The sequence below is a fragment of the Archocentrus centrarchus genome, chromosome 11, assembly GCF_007364275.1.
Source record: "Archocentrus centrarchus isolate MPI-CPG fArcCen1 chromosome 11, fArcCen1, whole genome shotgun sequence".
In the NCBI taxonomy this organism is placed as follows: Eukaryota; Metazoa; Chordata; class Actinopteri; order Cichliformes; family Cichlidae; genus Archocentrus; species Archocentrus centrarchus.
Window position 1 is genome coordinate 11,581,667 of NC_044356.1, and position 20,479 is coordinate 11,602,145.

Sequence of the window (20,479 nt, forward strand, 5' to 3'; positions counted from 1 at the left end):
TCCTGAGCTGGTGCAGGATGTGCATCCTCTGCTGGGCCTCTGCGATGACAGAGTCATTGGTGATGGTGCATTCTTAAAACCTGAATTATTCCAGTGGTGCCGGTGAGCATGGTGATGGAGGCAGCACTGCAGCACTAACCATCATTAATCACAGTGCAGCCTTGTGGGATTAGGACATAAGCTACTGAAATTAATAAATTTAAATATTGATCTGATGGTTAAACTAGATACAAAGCAGATGACGGTCAGTAGAAAACATCATGGGGATCCATTAATTAGCTTTGGAGACATTTCAGTCTGAGACTGGCTAAAATAATGAAACTGTTATATATGAAAGCGGCACTCAAAGCTTTATTATATTCACATTATTGTCCTAATAATATTCTGATTTTAGACTGTATTTTGTGGCTGTTTTGTGGATTGTGAAAAAGCATTTTGTAGAAAAGCATACATCTATGAATGTGAGCTTTTGCTCAGTACAGACAGACTGTATAGCAGGTATTGTATTGACACCAGTACTGAATTAAATCCAAACAGCGCCCATCCACCAGCTCTCATTTACAGACTTCACTTCCATTCACTATTTCCCAGCAGCTTTCCTGCCAGCAACTCCACAGCTGCATGCGTCAATTGTCATGCACGAACTCAAAGTTGACGGGTCACAGGTCAACACTAACGCAAGTTACAATAGCAACACATGCACATATAAGCAGACTAAGATGAGCTCTCACACATACACACAGACATACGTAGGCATGTCTTTGCTAGTTGGAGCCTTGGGGTGTTGGCTGAATATGAATTTAGACCTCCAGCTGACATCTATCCATGATTAATGAGAGAGTATGGGTTAAGTTTTGGCTCCCTAATGAATACAGCTTGAAAAGTTGAAGAGCCTATCAATATTTGACATGTCTCTTGAATATGTTTGCATAATTGATGCGGGAATCTAAATTGAATCATAATTGCATCATTGTGGATATTTCGTCCTCTTTTTCATATTATTTTTCTCACCCTTTGTATTCCACTCCCCCTCTGTAATTCTCTCAGGGCCAAATATGACCCCTTCACTCAAACACATGCAGTGCGTGTGCACACACGCACGCACGCACGCACACACGCACACACACACACACACACACACACACACACACACACACACACACACACACACACACACACACAGATGGATGCCGACAGACAATCAATGTGATCTCAGGGTGTAACTGACACATAGCACTGATGAACCCACTGGGTAGCGTATCGCTTTGCTTGCCTCTGTGCTGTGATTGACAGCTGTACCTCCTTTCTCACTCTCTTGCACATGCACAGTCATAGTCTCACACATACACACACACACACACACACACACCCTGAGAGCACTGAGTGTCTCAGACATCATGCTGCTCTCCAGTGTCATGCAGGGCTGACATACTCTGTGTTTGATGCTGATGTCAAACTCACTATCAAATGATTGTGTGTGTGCGTGTGTGTGTGTGCGTGTGTGTGTGTGCGTGTGTGTGTGTGTGTGTGTGTGTGTGTGTGTGTGTGTGTGTGTTTTAGAGAAAAAAGGGATCTGTTTTTAATTGAAACTGATATGCAAGAACTAAATAGGATATAAAAAGTGCATAGAACATTTTGCTGTTTACTTTTTGTTACATTACACGTTATCGGTTACCTACAGTACAGCTTGATTGATCGGTTATATTTATTCTCTAGCATCCGCTGACCCTGCTCTGATTTTACGTGGCAAACTACTTCTTGGCTGAGTTGCTGTCGTTCCCAATCACTTCACTTTTTTCACTAACAGTTGACTGTGGAATATTTAGTATCGAGGAAATTTCCCACCTGGACTTGTAGCACAGGTGGCTGAGCTCCTGAGAGCAGCTCATTCTTTCACGAATGTTTGCAGAAGCAGTCTGCATGCCTAGGTGCTCGGTTTTATACAACTGAGGCTGTGGAAGTTATTGCAACACCTGAATTCAGTGATTTGAATGTGTGAGTGAATACTTCTGCCAATATAGTGCAGTACTAGTCTGCCAAAGTAAATTATGAGGGTGTGAAAACAGGAGAACAAAAGCTTTTGTTACCCTTACAGTTAGATAGCATACGGTCATTGGGAAGGCCTGAGACTCAAGAAGCATTATCTTAACTTCACCTGTCCCTCCTGCCCTGTCTGCTTCACTTCACTCCACCCCGTGAACGTCCGCTTCACGGTGACACCCTGTGGGGCACTGTGGAGAGTGGAGGAGACACACACACTGAAATGGGGAGCAGAGGAAAGAAGCACAACAGGAAAGACTATTGTTGAGCTGAAATGAAACAAGTGCACACAGATAACGTGATTTCATCATGACAGCTAATGATATATTGCTAGCATTAGATAAATCTTAGCCCCACCCTGCATGTTTACAGGATTAATTTCTTAGGCTGGCGACCTGTCCGGGGTGTACCCACCTAATGACAGCTGGGATAGACTCCAGCCCCACTGCGACCCTGAATTGGATAAGTGGAAGAAAATGGAGGGATGGATGCTACCTATTAAAGCCTGTGTTTGCCGCACTGTCATTGGCTCACTCCAGTTCCAGGGCTAAAATGTTCAGCCACGACAGCGGCTGCTTTTTTTTCTACTCACATGTCTCTGAGCCTGTTAAAAACTCACAATATGAACATGTAGATTTTCACTCCTAAATAGATGCAACCTTATAGGCCGGTCATTTAAAAAAATCTGCATAAAGAGTCACTCGTGTCACAGCTGCTTCTCTAAATTCTTGCAAAGCTGACATTTCCAAGGGGGCAGTCATGACTGATGACAGCCCATCTCTCCATGTGAGTCCATGTGCAGAGCCATCCATTTACTTGCAGTGCTGCTCTGGTGGGTTCTTAGCATTTGATTAGTGGCGTTGTGCTGAGGGACCCAGGTGGCTCCAAGACTGGGTTTATATTCTGATTTAGAGAAGTCTTCAGAGGGAATGCATTAGGATGTGTTTGTAGACAAGAAATTAGGCGTGATTACATTTCTGCTCACCTATTGGAGGAGTGTCGGACCAGTCTCTGCCGGCAGATGGGACCGTGATAATGGTTGATGGTTCTTTGAAAATAAGGGGGTGCGTGTGTGTAGTACATGCATATTAACATGAAGGGAAGAGAGAGTGTCTGAATGTGTGTGTGTGTGTGTTTGTAAGAACATTTGTGTGCTGGTTTGTGCCAGTGTGGGTCTTTGTGTATGAGAGTGTGTAGTATTTAGACTCTTCAGGATTTTGGATAATGGTTTGCCAGGAAAGAGCCTGCAGCGTCCATGATGTGGACTGAAGGAACTGAAATATTTGTCTCCCTCTCTCCCCCCTGAGTATGTGTACGTCACATGAAAGGACGTCTCAGTGAGGGTAACTCCGGCCTCCTCTGCGCTCCTCATTTCGGCGGCTCTGACAAAATGTGTCAGTGTTTAAAAAAAGAGGCCGCCGCAAAGCATGCACTGACATGTCTAAATCTGATAGCATGTCACACATATAGATCTGCACACACGTACACACGAGCTGCCGTGGCACAGCGAGGCATCCCGAGGGCCATCTGGAAGCGCGGAGCGAGGCACAGCTGGTTTCCAGTGAACATCCACGCAGTCTGGACCCCTCGTCTGCAAGATCACACAGTGAAGCTCCATTTGCTGACATGAAGTATGTCTGTGCACACACGCATGCAAGTGTGAAGCGCAATTGTGACGGTCATCTCGCTTCCCACCCCCACCCCCCAAGTACTCCAGCATACGTGTGTGGACTAGGTGTCGCTCAGTTTGAAATCCACCCTCGCTTCCACCCCCCAGAGAGTTGAGAGTTTGTGTGTGTGTGTGTGTGTGTGTGTGTGTGTGTGTGTGTGTGTGTGTGTGTGTGTGTGTGTGTGTGTGTGCGTGTGTGTGTGTGTGCGCAGTTTGGGACTTTGACTACTGTGCAGACACTAAATGTAACTGAAAAAATTGCCTCCATCTGTTGGCAGTGGAAAAAATCTGAGAGGACAAATTGAAAAGATTGCAAGGATAAAGCCGTCATACTGAATTAATATCATGGCAGGAAGACTTTGTGTTATCGGGGTATTTGTAAAATATTCAGGCTTACACGTGTGTGTGTGTGTGTGTGGGGGGGGGGGGGGGCTGTTCGAAGGGGACTGTAGCTGAAGGGAAAGAACAGACTGCTGACTTGAACTGATTCAGAAGCGCATACCAAGTGTGAGTCTGCATGTATATGAGCCTTGTCTTTATTTTTTCTTTAAATTATTTAGGCTAATGTGACACCTCCAGCCTACAGCTATGCTTACTTCCTAGCTCTCATTTGAATACTGACATGGATCCAGTGCAGCTGTGCAAACTAGCATAACATCTTGGAAACTCCTGACCCCTCGTCATGAGTTGAGTTCAAAATCTGCCTGAAGATACACACACACACACACACACACACAGAAAGATGGCCCATGTGAAGCTGCACACATATTTTATTTATGTATGTAGCGCAGCTTTCGGTAGATATAAAGTGATGTGTCCAGAAGTGTTTCAGGGGTGGTTCTTTTGACTGTAGGTGCTCTGTATGCACACAGTGTAAGAGAAAGAGACAGAGAGCTAGAGAGAGACAAAAAAAAAAAAAAAAACAGTAACAGAAATATTACCATGGATCTATCAGTCTGCAGTTCCCCTCAAGAAATTCTTCTTGACGGGGCAGAAACACCTGTCACATCGTGGCCCTGTTCAGATCTTATCGGTATTCAGGTGAACTCTAGTCAAGATGGACTTCAGTTTCATTCATCAGAATGCACAGTCAGACGCCAGAGTTTTGTTTTTGTTCTGTTTGCTCCCACATCTGTGCCAACAGCTGTCCTTTTGTGATGCACTTCTCATTTTCCTAATAATATTTGCTGTATTACAATCTGGATGTGTTTGTCTGATTAATTCTTAGTTTAATGGGGTTAGACGCTCACATGTCTTTGATTTCTGGCCTTTGTGGTATTTTTGTGTCGACAATTGTTGCAAATGACGTTGGAATTTTGTTTTGATAAAGGTGGGATAGGCATCACTGGACAAAAAAAGCCCTAGATAACCCTTCACTCATGTGAACGATACTTTATTGAATGATACTTTGTTGATCCCACAATGGGGAAATTACAGTTTACAGAACACCCATCCAAGAAGACAAACAAACAAACAAACAAACATGGGGAGATAGGTGAACTGTGGCCATGCTGCCCCCTTCTGGAGGCGCTGCCATTAAAAAGACGGAAACAATAGCGAAACACATATAGTAATGAGCGAGGGGGAAAAAAAAATCATCTCATACACACATACACAGTATAAAGTTACAAAAACCTCTGCGATAGTGCAGAAAGTACATGGCATATAGCATGGGAGCACTAGGGTGGGGAGGGGCAGGGATGGAAGGAAGCCAGCGAAGGCGGGGGGGGGGGGGGGGGGGGGGGGGGGGGGGGGGGGGGTCGGGCTACTGTGGGGCTGACTCAAACTCCCCTCCTCAGCTAACAGTTCTGATAAGAGGTGGAGTTCATCAGCAGCTAGGTCAAGGGAGATCAGTCCAACACAGGTCAGAAGACAGGACAGCGGGGGTGAAGAGCATCTGTTTACAAAAACATCCAGGAGAAGAATGAGTTAAGCGGCAGTCCAAGGCTGTCAGGGAGCCAAATTTCTGATTCTGCGACTTGTTTTGGTACAGGCTGTACTGATTAATTTGTTGACAGCCTTCAGTCTTTCTGGCACCTCTCAGTGGCAAAAAATCCAATCATCCGAATCTTCTTGGTTCGTTCCTTCACCGTGCAGAAACAAATACGTCTCCAAGATCTAATCCCTCCGAATCAGCTCCAGATATACAGAGTCTGAGTTGAGTCTGTACCTTCCTGCATTCCCGTTATAAGCAGCCTTACCAAGGCCAGACAGCTGCCCAGACTTCCCAAATTGTAACGACAAGCCAGGTATCTCCAGGTCCAATTCAGAGAGATCCTAGTGTCAATAAGCCAAATGTGCATGTCCTCCATTGACAATACAGCCAGGCGCGTCATCTTCCACACCACACAGGAATCCATAACGTAGCCAGCCAGGAATGTCAGTTGGATAAGAGGGAATAGGGTTCTCCTTTCCCCAATCTCCTCATGGTGATTGATCATTGATCAAAACAATGGCGTTGAGAGACCAGCTGACCAGATCCGTAATTATAAATTCCAGTTCAGAAGCTGTGTGAAGAGAGGCTCTGAGCAGCAAAGCAGAGTAAAAAGGAAGCTTTGGGGAGAGAAGAAAAGTGCGTCCGTCTCCGCTGAGGTGCTGAAGAGGAAAAAAAAAACCCCCCTTGTAACAACTGTTACAAAGGGTAACAGTTGTTACAACTGTCTTTAATGCTGCCATATATTTTTGTGTACATCGCTTACATGTGGCCAGCACTAATCCACTGCCCTTGAAGACAGACCTCACTGTCATCATGGTTGGTTGTCCACAGAACGCTTGTATGTTTGGCCATGCAGACCTCTGGGGTCATGCCACGCTACAAAGCTAATTGGAAGTAGCATAAGCTGGCTAATGAGCTCTAATTAGGCTAATGAATTACATGCACAGGGTACTGTGGGCGTTAGAAGAGCAGATGAAGAGGAAGATCGGAAAGAGTGGACAAGCACAGATGTGGATGCTCGCATACAGTTGCTGACACGTATTTTTTCCATATACCCACAGGCTAAATAAGAGAGAATGAAAGCTGGAGGGGACATAAACACAGGCAGGCACTCTCAAGCTCATATCTCTCACTATATGCATGTCCACACACATTATAATCCTTGAATACACACACAACATATGTAGATAAACACCCCCAAACCCCCCCCCCCCCCCCCCCCCCCACACACACACACACACACACTCCCCCCTCACCAAACACACTCTATCTCAGTTAGTCAGAGCCAACAATGTCCCCTTTCTCCATAAGCTCACTTAGCCTGCACATCTGTCGTATTCTCATGGGAACACACACCACAATATGCTTCAACTTAGACACGTGTTTACGGGGAGTGTGAGGCTCCTGTTTAATTACTGCTGGAATCTGTCCTTAGTCTGTTTGGTAGTTATTTACCAGACAAATGAGCGCATCTGTGACGTGGCATCCATAATGCTAAATAACTTTTCATATGCTTTGATTTACGACTGCTATATTTGGAGGTTCAATTCTATCCTTATGTGCCGAGTTACAAGACACTGGAGCTTTTTTTTAAATCATAAATTGTTAATCAGATGAGTCAGAGGTCTTTATTAGATCATTTTCTCCTTTAACAAAACCTCATGAGCATTACTCAAAAACCCGACTACTGTAGAGTACAAAAAAAAAAAACTTCCTTGGATTGTGTTCCAGCCATCATCAGACCTCCAGACTCCTATTCTTCTACAGACTCTCGCAAGACTCACACACAAACCCACTTTGGAAGACAATTAGAAATTAGCGAGAGAGTGGCAGTGAGAGAGAGGAGCGGGGTCCGGGAGGCTAATGTAACAACAGTCTCAATAAGCAGTAAATTGGATCTCTTTCTCTCTGCTCCCTGGAAGACGCTGAGGTTTTGTGTTTTCACCACCCTGGAGCTCCTTGTTTAGGGGATGGACAGTATAATCGTCTGCTGAGTGCCTGCACAGCCACGGCACCAGGAAAAAAAAAACAAAAAAAAACCAAAAACAGGAATGAGCTGGCTGTTAGTAGTGCATCACACACAGCATAATATTGTATGTAAGTAAACAGGAAACAGAAGTCATTTATTTGCGCCGTGGAAGCCAGTGATTTTGCGAGCAGATGGTAACAATGATGAGGAGAAAGGGAGACAAATTTTTAATTATAGGTGTGCAGATGCACGGCGTGTGCGGATTGTGGCATCGAAACAGACTCCAGAATTTCAGGGTGCCGAGCGCTACCTTCAACTATATCTGTCAGTGCCGCTCCACAGCAGGTACTCGGGTCAGGCTAGAGACACAAAAAGTCACATTAATTTCACATTAAGATTTCTAAGACTAATCTAGAAATATACCAAATCAGGGACAATATTATTTTCTTACCACATCATTATTTGGGTTTACTTCATAAAAAGGCCTATTAAAAACATCAGTAGTGTGCATCCAACATCAGCTGTCTGTCCTTAATATAGTTTAGGCCTCGGGGACCCTCAATCTACCCAATTTCTTAGGACTGCATTATATTCCCAAATTCATTGGCTAGTATTCATCCTTAAAGCATTTTCCTTGTATAAGTAAAACATTGTGCTTTATAAGATCAACAGTGAGGCATAAATCTATGCAGGGTTATATTTCAGGCATATAATTGATAATCACTTGCTGGAGCCTGCATGTGTCAGCTTTATTTGTAAAATTAAATGGCTAATGAGGCTGCTGTGGTGCGCGGAGAAAGGGAAGCTGTTTATTTAGTGGTCAGTACCTTCACCTATGGCCATGAACTGTAGTGATCACTGATCTAGCTCTGCAAATAGCTTTCCCAAGTCGGGGTGTTTGGGCTCATCCTAGTGATAGGGTGAGGGCTCGAGTAGAGGTGCTAGTCTTCCACATACGAAAGGAGCCAGTTGAGTCAGGCATCCAACTAGGATGCTCCTGGGGGCCTACGTGAGGTGTTTAGGGCATGCCCCACCGAGGAGAGATTACATCTCTGGCCTTCCAGAGGTGGCTGAGGAGAGGGAGGTCTGGGCGTCTCTGCTTAAACTGCTGCCACGAGACCCGGATAAGGGCCAGAAGATGTTCTACAAACTGTAAATGCCTAAATGGAGATGAGGGGTGAGAAGTCAGAAGAAGTCTCTTTGTTTAAAAAAAAAAAAATAGATTTCACAGTTTCCCTTTCCTAGTTCACCTCTTATCCCCAGTCTGTGTGAAAGACGCACCTTTCCCATGTAATTAAGTTGCTACAAATAAAGGCACTTAATGCAGGTTGCCATGGTGACTGTGTGTATGCTCTTGGCATTGGGGTTGGTGAAGAAATGCTACTTAAGTGCTTCATACTTGTTGGAATGCACAAAATCCACAAAAAATCCAAAAGAAAACCCCAGGACATACATGCAGAGGTCGTCTTCAAAGTCCAGTTTTCTGCACCCTGACTCGTTGGCTCCAAATGCGGAATTTCACATGTGTCTGTAAAATATAAACAGAGGATCACAGCCTGCAGGCTTGCAGCTCAGCGCTGTTTTTTTTTTTTTTTCTTTTTCCCACTGCTAGTTCAAGGACACAAAGAGGAGAGGGAGCCGCTGTTGTGCCGGCAAGAAAATGGAAGAGGGAAAGAGAGGCGGGATTGAAGGAGAAGGTAGCAAAGGAGAACCTGTGACCTTTGAACCTCACTTAAAGGGCAAACAAACAGGGCATTTAAAGGAAGGAGGGAAAGGAGGTGAGAGTGGTTTCATACAGCAGGGAGGTCTCCTAATGCAAACCTCATCACCTCATCCCAACCTTTAAAACCACTAACACTCCCTCATGAAAAGAAAATTATTGGTTTTAGGCACAATCCCAGTCATACAATTAAGGTGCAGAGCAGGTGGATCATGTGGGAGGGAGCCAGCTGTCACACTCTAGCTAAAAAAATCTGCACCCTGTAAACCAGAGATTTGCTTAAGAATTTCTTATATTGATCATAAAATATTCCAAAACAGAGCTAAAGAAGTTCTTCCCGTGACAGGATGGGTCAACAGAAAAAACAGCAAACATTTGTGCCGTATTAAACATGTGACAAAGAAAAGCGCAATAGCTGGATAAAACATGCTATAGGGCTGTTGCATGTTAAATCACACATTGATATTCATTGCCATCAGCTGCTGGTCTGTTTTGTGGGCTGTTGCATGCACACACAGACACCACACACACACACAACACACACACAGACTGTCCAGGCAGACAGCTGGTGGGAAAATATGGGCTAATATAGCTTCTTCGTCTCCATCGACAGGTGACGGAACGTCAATGTGAGGGCGTGCAGCTGTCGCTTGTTCTTGCGGCGTGCGTGTCTGCGTGTCTGCGAGTCTGCGTGTGTGCGATAACTGTGTTATGTGCTGCGCAGAACGCTGTGCATGTGGGTGTGAATGAGGGTGGGATTTTATCGCACGCTGTCATGTCGCCGCACTTTATTAGAGCTCGGCTGGAGAAGAGACAAGGCACCATCAGCAGTCGCCATCAGAGTGCGTGTGCGAACAAGAGAGAGGGAGAGAACTGACTGGCGTCCACTTTGACCTGTCAGCTCGGGCCATAGTCACAGAAACACACCAAAGGCAGCATCAGCAATCACCTTCACACTTCCCTGCATGCTACAGTATGGCGTAACATGTGTGCAGATAATAATGCAAATATATTAATAGTGCAAAAGTTGACTTGTTTATGCTTTCTGAGGTTTCACAGCAAGAAGGTCCTAGGTTCGAATCCACCATCAGGATAGGGCCTTTCTGTGTGGCGGTTGTACGGTCTCCCCAGTCTGCGTGGGTTCTCTCTGGGAACTCTGGCGTACTCATTGCAATTAGTGGGGTTAGGTTAATTGGTAATTGCCCATAGGTGTGAATGTGAGTGTGAATGGTGTCTGTCTCTCTGTGTTATCACTGCAAGATGCTGGCAGCCTGTCCAGGGGGTTCCCCGCCTCTCGCCCTGTGGGGCCTGGGTTAGGCTCCAGCCCCCCTGTCACCCTGAACTGGATGAGCAGAGGAGAAAGGGTGAATGGATAGACTTTATCAGATCTGTCATTGTTGCAATAAGATTTAGATTCATTGAAAATCTGTGTGACGATAGCTTGAAAAATATGCTATTTATAAAAATGCACTACTGGCTGGCATTTATACCTTCAACTGTAATTCTCCTTGTTGATGCCAGAGGTCAGAGGAGACTGGCCAGACTGCTTGAGCTGATATGAACGCAACAGCAGAAGAGCATCTCTGAATGGAGGGTCCACACACCTGCCTATTTTTTTTTGAGACCGCGCGGACTCATCGGTGGAGAATTTGCATCACAGTGCAACAACTACGCACGCGCCTCAGGTGGCCGACTTCAAGCACACCGTTAAAAAAGCATAACAAGAATAACTGCTCGGCCTTTGGGTCTCCAGCTGTCTGTGTCTGCAAATGAGTATAAACTAGGCCGTAGACTACATGACCACACACTGGAAGAAGTCCCTATCCTAATGAGGGCACAATAATAACAAGAGCTTTTATTGTTTAACACAAAACCAAAAGTAATTGCCATGAAGGACACGTTGCAGCTACAATGAGACTAATGTAGAGACGGGTACGGTTAGACTGCTCATCACAGCTTCTCTTAGCCGTTGAAAATCAAGCTTTGGATGCTTCTGGGTCTGAAAATCTTCATTAATAGCTTTGCAGATGTTTGGAAAGCATTAATGTCGTGTTAGCTGCTGCTGTTTCTGGCCTGGAGCCATTACATTCTTATCCTTTTTTGCAATAAATATAAATTTTATTGCATTCCTCAAAGTCTGTAGACCTGTCGTCCTCCTGTCATGAGTAGAATTGAAGAACTATGTGACACTAGACACAAGGTAATAGTTTAAGTTTAGTGTGATTAGACTATTACAGTCAGAGAAATAAATGTAATGCATTACACCCAACACTAGTCAGAAAACGCACAACCTGTCAAACATGAGAACGCACCAAGCATGCAAACATGAACACAGACTGATGCACAGCTACACTGTTTGTCTATTTCTGTTTCTCTCACACACACACAAACACACACACACACACACACACACACACACACACACACACACACACACACACACACACAGAGCCAGCTGTGTGGTGGAAGCAGGTGTCACTCTCAGCTCATTACCCCTGGCCGGGTGATCACCCTGTTTGGAGAGCAATAAGATACACCTCACTGGAGAAGTGGGGATGGAGGGGGAAGCAGAAAGAGGGAGGGAGCATCAGCCTCCTGCTCCAAGAGATAAAAGAACTGGGAGAGGTAACAGACGAAGAAGGGAGGTGTGCACCAGGTGGATGTGGATGTGTGAATGGAAGGAGGAAGTGGGGACAACATAGTTTAAGGCAAAAAGCAGAAAGAGAAAAAAGTAAAATCAGATAGTCTGATTACCTTAAACAAACTTACAGTTTTGTACTTGCTGTGATTGCTCACATATACCCTGTTCTCCTGAAACAAGGAATTATTACCCAGCTGTTGACTTGTTATACCCACTTTATAATATACTAAAAGAAAAAACAAAGCTGTAAATGTGGGATCTGCTGTTTTTCTTGAAATTCTTCAGATAAATTAATGAATTCTGGTGTGAATGTGTGTAAAACCACATGTATGTCAAGAGGGGCACAAAAGAGCAACATTCTGATGTATCATAGCACTTCTCCCTGTGATGACTGGCTACATTGTGGCAATAAATATCAATCAAATTTTTGGCTTTTTAGGACTGTTTTTCCCTCCTGTTGGTTAGTTATTTCATGCTGTGCTGTACTAACGTTATTGTGGGCAGCATATGAAAGGAGCATCATATCTATAGTTACGTCACAATTCCTACCCTAATACATATTGTGGCATTTCATGCCTTCATCAACCAGTTAGAAATCATATGTGCAGCTTTTTCTTCGTGTCTGATGGTGACAACCAGTGGCCATTCAGCACCTGGTTGGGAATACACATTTCTCCTCCCGGTCACCTGTGGATGACCAGTCTCCAGGGCTGTGTGACTGTGGATTTCTCGTATTTTTTCTAAGCACGCTCCTTTAAGTGTTATTTTCATGTTGGTGAACTCACTACATATGTGCTTGTGTGTCTGTGTTTGTTGTGCCCCTGCAGGTACGACTACAAGGAGATGCTCCACAATTCCACTTTCTGTTTGGTGCCCCGCGGCAGACGACTGGGCTCCTTTCGCTTCCTCGAGGCTCTGCAGGTAAACAGTCAACAAGCACACCCCTATGAGCGAGCGCCGCGTACTGCTCAAATTCAAGCTTAACAGCAATATTGGTGTGAAGAAAAATAATCACTACCTACACTCAACCTTCCACTTAGCATTTGTTTTAATGGTGCTACCTCTAGCATTAAAGGATCACTAGATCATTACCACCTTAATTTTCAGACTAATAGTGTAATTAATATAAACAAACGAGACCTTCATTGAGAGGATTAGTTGTTGCTTCCTGCCTCTAAACACTGATGTTCATTTTGCAGATACACTGCTGAGTTGTTGCCTGACTTTGTGCATGGTTGCATGGATATACAGCGGGAATCTTTAAAGGTTTTACAGAGGCCGAGTGATGCTGGGTTTGTGCTGTCCAGGTTAACAGTATATTAAGCTGGGTTAGGGGTGAAACTGCTGTACATAATGAACATACCTCAGCATAGTAATTTTCTAACACTGAATCTGCATTCACCTCCACTTTGCCATTTCCTGCCTCTTGATATTTTCGCACTCAATGCAGCTTCTTTTTTTTCTCTACTCAACCATTTCTGTAACTGCACAGCACTCTGCATTACTACTGCACTGTCCTTTACCTCTCCTTACCGTCTGTCCACAGAGTGCACTCACATAAGTGTGCTTATCTCACTATCAGCTGACACGCACACGCATGCACGCGCGCGCGCTTAGTGAACACTTCACTCACGGGGCAAATTTGCCCTCTCCTCTCTTTTCTCCATTTGTCACACTCACTCCAACCATCGAAATCGCACCGTGAAGACAAAGAGAGAGGATTTGCCAGCTTTGGTCTTTGCATGAAAAAGCAATTCTTCATAGAGGTCAGCTCTTGTGTGTGCGTGTGTGTGTGTGTGTGTGTGTGTGTGTGTGAGAGAGAGAGAGAGAGAATCTGTATGCATGGGACTGTGTGTTGTGTGTGTGTGTGTGTGTGTGTGTGTGTGGAGGTGACAGCAGCAGAGCCCGAGGGCCAGTTTTGGTTTAGCTGACACCTTTATGACCTGGGAGTGACAGGGCCGTCATTAACATCAAACTCCCATCACAGAAATACACACACACACACACACACACACACACACACACACACACACACACACCAGCTGTTCCCTCTACCTTTCTTCTCACCCCTCCATCCTTCTGCCATTCCATTGCCAAAGGTCATATTCGGCTTACTAACTCTGCACCTCTCATAATATTCATATCTGTTGATCCACTTTCTTCTGACTTTTGATCTTTTATTAATTCCCTTTATCGCTCCATCGTTCCTCGAGCTCACCTCCTCTGAGTAATTAACTCTCCTGCTCCTAATGTTATCATTTCAAACTTGATGTATCAAAAAAAAAAGACATGAAGTGAGTTAAAACAGTCCAAGCAGTCTGCTTTCTTTCTTTGTTTTCCAGCCTTGTGAATGATTCAGACATTTTCAGAAATCAAATAAACTGAAACACAGCAAGTAATTAAGAACTTCTTTTGTGAATGTTTCAGTTCTTGTAGTTCATGTAACAGCAGTGTGAGTTAATATGTTTATATGAACCAGGGCTCATCTGAAGGTTAGTCTGAACTGCTGTACTTTCAGTACAGGATGAGATGCGTTTTATTTAACAAAGCCATTTTTTTTTAACGTGTCCATATTAGTCATCATCACTGTCTGCGCCTGTAGCCTCATATTAGCCTGTATATATAAAACTGTTGAGCCTTACGTCTGCTAAGATGTTGAAGGCTTGTGTAGACCATAAATTTTGTTACTATGATCCAAGCAGCATGCATTTAAGTTCATATTTGTCACATTGTTTTGTCAGTGAATGCAAAAAAATGAAAAAAAAGTTGTATCCTGTAGGATTAAAGCTGCTCTAATAAATGTATTAATAGCTGTGTTTAATCTGAAAACAGTTGCTCTACAAGCTTCAAAATACAGCTTCAGTGTTGTGGGCTCTCATTCCATGCTGACCCCTACACCCTCTCACTCCTCATGAAGTCACGGCCCCTTAACTTCGGAGTACGGGAGAAATGCAGCTGCAAGCTTTGGGATGTCCTCTCGCTTTTCTGTGGTGAAAACAGTCGTCGTCTTTGGCAGCTTGCAGAGTGTTCAGATGAACGGATTAATATCTTGGCAATCACGTAGTAGAAAATGATGGCTTCTCTGGTTCAGTTTCATTCAGGCATTTTCAACTGTGTTTAAAATGTTCACACATTACATCTAAAGTGAAAAAATAAATTAAGAAGCACTTTTTCATAATCTGCACAAAGTTTCATTAAATGCCATTTAATTAATTTTATTACTGTAACAGGCATCTAATAATCACTCCACTTCTCCATATCAGACATTAAACAGGTGCTGCACCTTCAGAGTGTTGCTAGTAAACCTGCATCAGTGCAGGTGAACCTGTCTTCATAAGCCCTTTCTTCTCGGGGCCGTTTCATTTGGAATAACACTTAATGTCATGGACCCCCCACGTGCACTCACAGACTGAGTGAGGGTGTGCAGGGAGGGATGCAGGGACCGGATTGAAATTGGGCCAAAGTTACAGATTGGATGGTGAGCACACGGCAACATTTAGAGGCTCAAGTCAGATCATTCATGTAATACAGTCCAAAAGTGGCTGGGTGTGTAATATTTGCTGAAACAGAGTCGAGGTTTTTGCCGCATCATCAGCTACTTCCAAGGTGTACAGAGAACAACATGAAGACCGAAGAGGTTGAAGCTCCAGCAGCAATGGTACCGTGAAGCACAACTTTAGGCTTGCGGTCTTCATCTGGGCCATCCATCCTGTGTGATATTTATAATATTAACTTTGCTGTGACAAATTTGTGTTTACAGCTCGTTCTGCCCTCTGGTGACCAAAAAAATCTGCTAATACAGCATTAAATGCATTATTTATTTAAATGTTTGCCATTTCCATCAATATTTTTTGTCATTTAGACAAAATAATGACTTGTCTGGATTTTTATTTCTTTATATCTAGAGGACAAAAATCTGATTAAATGAGCTATGTGAAAGTTCTGTCCTTGGATACAAAACCGTGTCTAGTCTGAAGCTGATACAGTTTCCTTACCGTGCTTTTAAAAGTTTTAAGTGTTTTTTTGTTGTTGTTGTTTATCCACTGTATGTCTGTCTAAATCAAACCAATGATTCTTGAACTAAAGGAGACCTGATGGCACATAACAGCAGAGTTCTCCGTTCAACCTCCACCTGGACCTTTGTTATTCTCTCTTTCCACAGTTCCTTTTCCATTCTAGTGTTACTTAAATAAAGGCAAACATACTAAAACTAGACTCTTTAAACTCAAATACTCAAACACAAATGAAGTCCAGCTATTGCAGCTTTATATGAACACACTGTCGCTGTGATAATCAGGATCAATGTGTAGTAAAACAGCCGAGATTAAGAGGTAGCAATGATTTGTTTTATTGTGAAGGATCACTCCCAGGCTTCACACACTCTCTGTGTGTGTTTGTGTGTCTTAGGCTGCATGTGTACCAGTGATGCTGAGTAACGGCTGGGAGCTGCCTTTCTCCGAGATCATCGACTGGAACACGGCCGCAGTCATCGGCGACGAGAGGCTCCTGCTGCAGGTAACGGCCCGTGGACGCGCTCGCACGACAATCACATGCTCTGTATATCACCTGAAAACGACACCGTGTAGAGAAACCGCAGCTTTTCCACAACCGACACCAGACTCTTCTCTGACTCTTGATGCCTTCACTGTTTGGTTTTTTAGTGACATGGCTGTTAACTAAAAAAAAAAAATCACACCAAGTCCCTGACTGCTTACAAAATGTCCCACAAACCCTCACATTGTTATATGAGAGGGGGAAAATAAATAGAACAAGCAAATGGATTTAGTTGGAACTGCTTGAACTTCGTGGGGGGAAAGTAATTATATGGCCATTAAATCTTAATTGGAATGAAGTGTGTAATAATATTGTTTGACATTGAGTTTTATAATGTAGGCACTCCATCTGAGCTCTCTTTGTGCAGCTACAAACAAGTCTAAGACATCCTGGATCATTCTCCAGATTTATGTATTTTGCTGCAGTACAATGGGGCAAGGTGCACACAACACCCACTTAATGTGGAGCGTTCTTCGGTGTTGTGTTTTTCACTAAATGTGAGATGCCTGAAGTCTTTATTAGAGGTATTTATCCAAACCACCAAAAATATCTAGAAAATATTGCTCATACAGTATATCTACCTCTCCAATAAATATACGAACAGTTAGAGGAATGTAGTGTTTACTAGAGTGGATACTGTTTATTGGCCATTATCTCCCCTTTACTGTGACAAATTGTCACAACAGGAACTACACAGCTATTGGAACAAAAATGTAAAACTGTCCATTAAACCATTTTAAAGCTTTTCTTTCTTAATATTGTTTGACTGATAGAGGCTGTTGACTTTATTCCTTCTTTTATGTGCTTTGTTTCCTTCAGAAATGTCCCATTTTTTTTGTCTCCTGCAGATGCTGCATTGTGCTTTTTTCCTCTCTAAAAAGAAAAATATTTTGACCCTTATATTTCTTAAAATGCCAGGTTAAAAAGACTCACACCGACAGAAAACACAAATCTTCAGATGTCATTGTTCTTTTACATTATTTTTCACTTACACTTGCTCTCAAGTCCCAAAGTTTGTGAGAAGACCTAACGCTAAGTTTAGTAGCTCAGTACTACAGATGCTCAGATCAGTCTTCAGCAGCTATTTGCAGTGCTGACCGAGTGCCGTTTGTCCTTTGCAGATTCCCACCACGGTGCGCTCCATCCACCAGGATAAGATCCTGTCCCTCAGACAGCAGACGCAGTTCCTCTGGGAAGCTTACTTCTCCTCTGTGGAAAAGATTGTTCTGACCACACTGGAGGTAAGGACTCAAAGAGACAGTTTTACACACACAGACACACACAGAACAAACTGCCCTTTTGGTCTTTCTGCACTTCCTCCCTCCTAGGCCTTCGCTCATCCATGTCTTTATGGACCTGCTTTGTGCACTGAACAGGCCATCCCCAAACTGTTCCCGCAAAGTTGGGAGCATGAAATTGTCCAAAATGTCTTGGTGTGCTGAAGCATTAAGAGTTCCTTTCACTGGAACTAAGGGGCTGAGACCAACTCCTGAAAAACAACCCCCCCCCTCCACCAAACTTTACTTTCGGCACAGTGCAGTCAGACAGGTACCGTTCTCCTGGCATCCTCCAAACCCAGACTCATCCATCGGATTACCAGATGAAGAAGCGTGATTGGAGAAGCTTGGTGATGTAAGGCTTGGATGCAGCTCCTCAGCCATGGTAGCCCATTCCATGAAACTCTCTATGCACTGTTCTTGAGCTAATCTGAAGTTCACATCAAGTTTGGAGGTCTGTAGCGATTGACTGTGTAAGAAATTGCCAACCTCTGTGCGCTGTGCGCCTCAGCATCCGCTGACCCCCGCTCTGTGATTTTACGTGGCCTACCACTTAATTGCTGAGATGCTGTCGTTCCCAATCGCTTCCAATTTGTTCTAATACCACTAACCGGACTTGTAGCACAGGTGGCCTCCTGTCACGGTACCACGTTGGAACTCACTGAGCTCCTGAGAGCGACCCATTCTTTCACAGATATTTGTAGAAGCAGTCTGCATGCCTAGGTGCTTGATTTGATACACCTGTGACCGTGAAAGAGATCGGAACACCTGAATTAACTCTAGCTGAGTGAATACCTTTGGCAGTGTAGTGTATTTATAATGACACATTGCAGTAGTGGCAACTTGCTTATGGGTAAAACTCAGATAGACAGCAGAGTGTTAACTTTGATCCAACCCAGTGACCTTAAAATGTTATTCTGCCCAAACTCAATCTTTATAAGTGCCAGTGGGCTTGAAGGAAGGCTGTAAAGTTTCTTTCATAGAGAACAGAGGCTATAACCACTGTGAACTCTTTTTCAAAGTGTTTTATAGGAAGTTTTCATGAAATCTGTATGAAGTTTCTGAGGTCCTTTTAGGTCCACAAAAAGTTCTCAAACGTCCCCTGTAGCATATTTCACATCTCCGTAGTCTGTATCTATGTTCTGTGTTTTCTCTCAAAATATGACAAAAAGGCCAGAGGGTGTTTGAAACAATCTAGTTTATGCAACATGTCATCCAAACATGTCTAAAAGCAAAAGTGTTTATGGTTGTTCCAAATGACCCCACACAAAGACGAGGCAGTGTGCCTGCTGGCATCCGGAGGAACAGGATACGATGACGGTGGAAATGGGAAACTTGCACGGGAATCACTGCATATTTCCTCATCTCAGCCAATTTAAATCATTCTCAGGATTACTAGTTTCACAAAAACTTGGGAATAAATAACTTAGGTCTGTACCACAGAGGATGTATGAAAGAACAATGTCACACATTTGGTTCATTTTAAACCCTAGAGTTTTGGTCATCACCGCGTTTTGTAGTTTGGAGACAAACGTGGCCATATTTAGACAACCGTAGACGACCAAGTTATGAGCTAAGAGCCAGTTTGATTGGCAAGCTGCATCCTTACAGCGAATTGCACAGACAAAATTTGCTCACCAATAAAACCAGAGCGCAGACTTCTTGGTCATTTCAGGTCTCACTGAATAAAACATGAATTTCAGTTTGTACATTATGGTCACTATTAGAGTCCTAAAGAAGGATAAACAGCGGGGATTGAGAAGTCAGTGCAGTGTCCCTCGGTTTTTCAATCATCCCCCCCGCTCTCTTCACGGGTGCTTTCAAAGAACCAAGATGGTGACATCCGCAGTGCTCTGCGTGTGGCTTCAAAACAGGACTCCACTAATCAATGGGTAGCATCACAGTGGCCACATCCATCTTTTATATACAGGCACAGCCTTAATTATTATCTTGTAGGGAGTTATAAAAATTCATGAAGTGGTTAAAAACTGTGAAATTAGCTGTACAGCACATTGTGAGATGCTTATTTCTGCTGTAAAGTTTGGAGAGTACTCACCTTCCTGTGATCTGCAGTTATTCAGTTATTTTAACCAAAGGAAGAGCAGGAACAGAACTAACCAAGAGCCTCCTCCTGACCCCACACTGTCATGCATATTGACTTTGTTAACAGTAACCCAATTTAAGGAATTTGTGACTGGAAAAACAATTTATCCACTCAATCCCTGTCCCTTATTATTCATTTTAAACAAGTTGTTTATGGATGCAGGAATAACACCGGGGCTTACTGCTAGATTCATGCTGCGGTTGCAAATGTCTCGTCCTTCCTGCATGCTCCCTCATTCAAGCACCCCATCACGCTTTTAATTTCCTTTCTTACTGCCATTGCTGGAGCCCTGGAGCAAGATACCCCCTCAGTGCTACAATCTCACTGACACTATAACCTCCCAAATCTTACATCTGAATTCAGCTTTTGCACACACACATGCACACACACTCAAACACACAGTGCACATAATCTGCCGTGGCTTCGGTATCTAGAGTCTGTCTGATTTCAGCTAGCTCCACATCTCTAGTCCGTTTTCTATCTAGCTGTGTCTCACTGTGAGCTATCACACACAGAGAGACACACACACACACTCTCGCAGTCAGAAACACATCTCCATATGTCAAGAT

At 43.7% G+C, this 20,479-nt stretch overlaps 1 protein-coding gene across 1 annotated transcript in view; it reads left to right on the plus strand.

Annotated features, from left to right (window-relative positions):
* Window positions 1-20,479, plus strand: part of ext1b (exostosin glycosyltransferase 1b) — a 128,959-nt gene that overhangs the window by 73,659 nt on the left and 34,821 nt on the right. Inside the window, 3 exon segments of the mRNA XM_030741259.1 lie at window positions 12,803-12,896; window positions 16,383-16,490; window positions 17,651-17,770. Of these exon segments, the coding sequence (XP_030597119.1) occupies window positions 12,803-12,896; window positions 16,383-16,490; window positions 17,651-17,770 (322 nt within the window).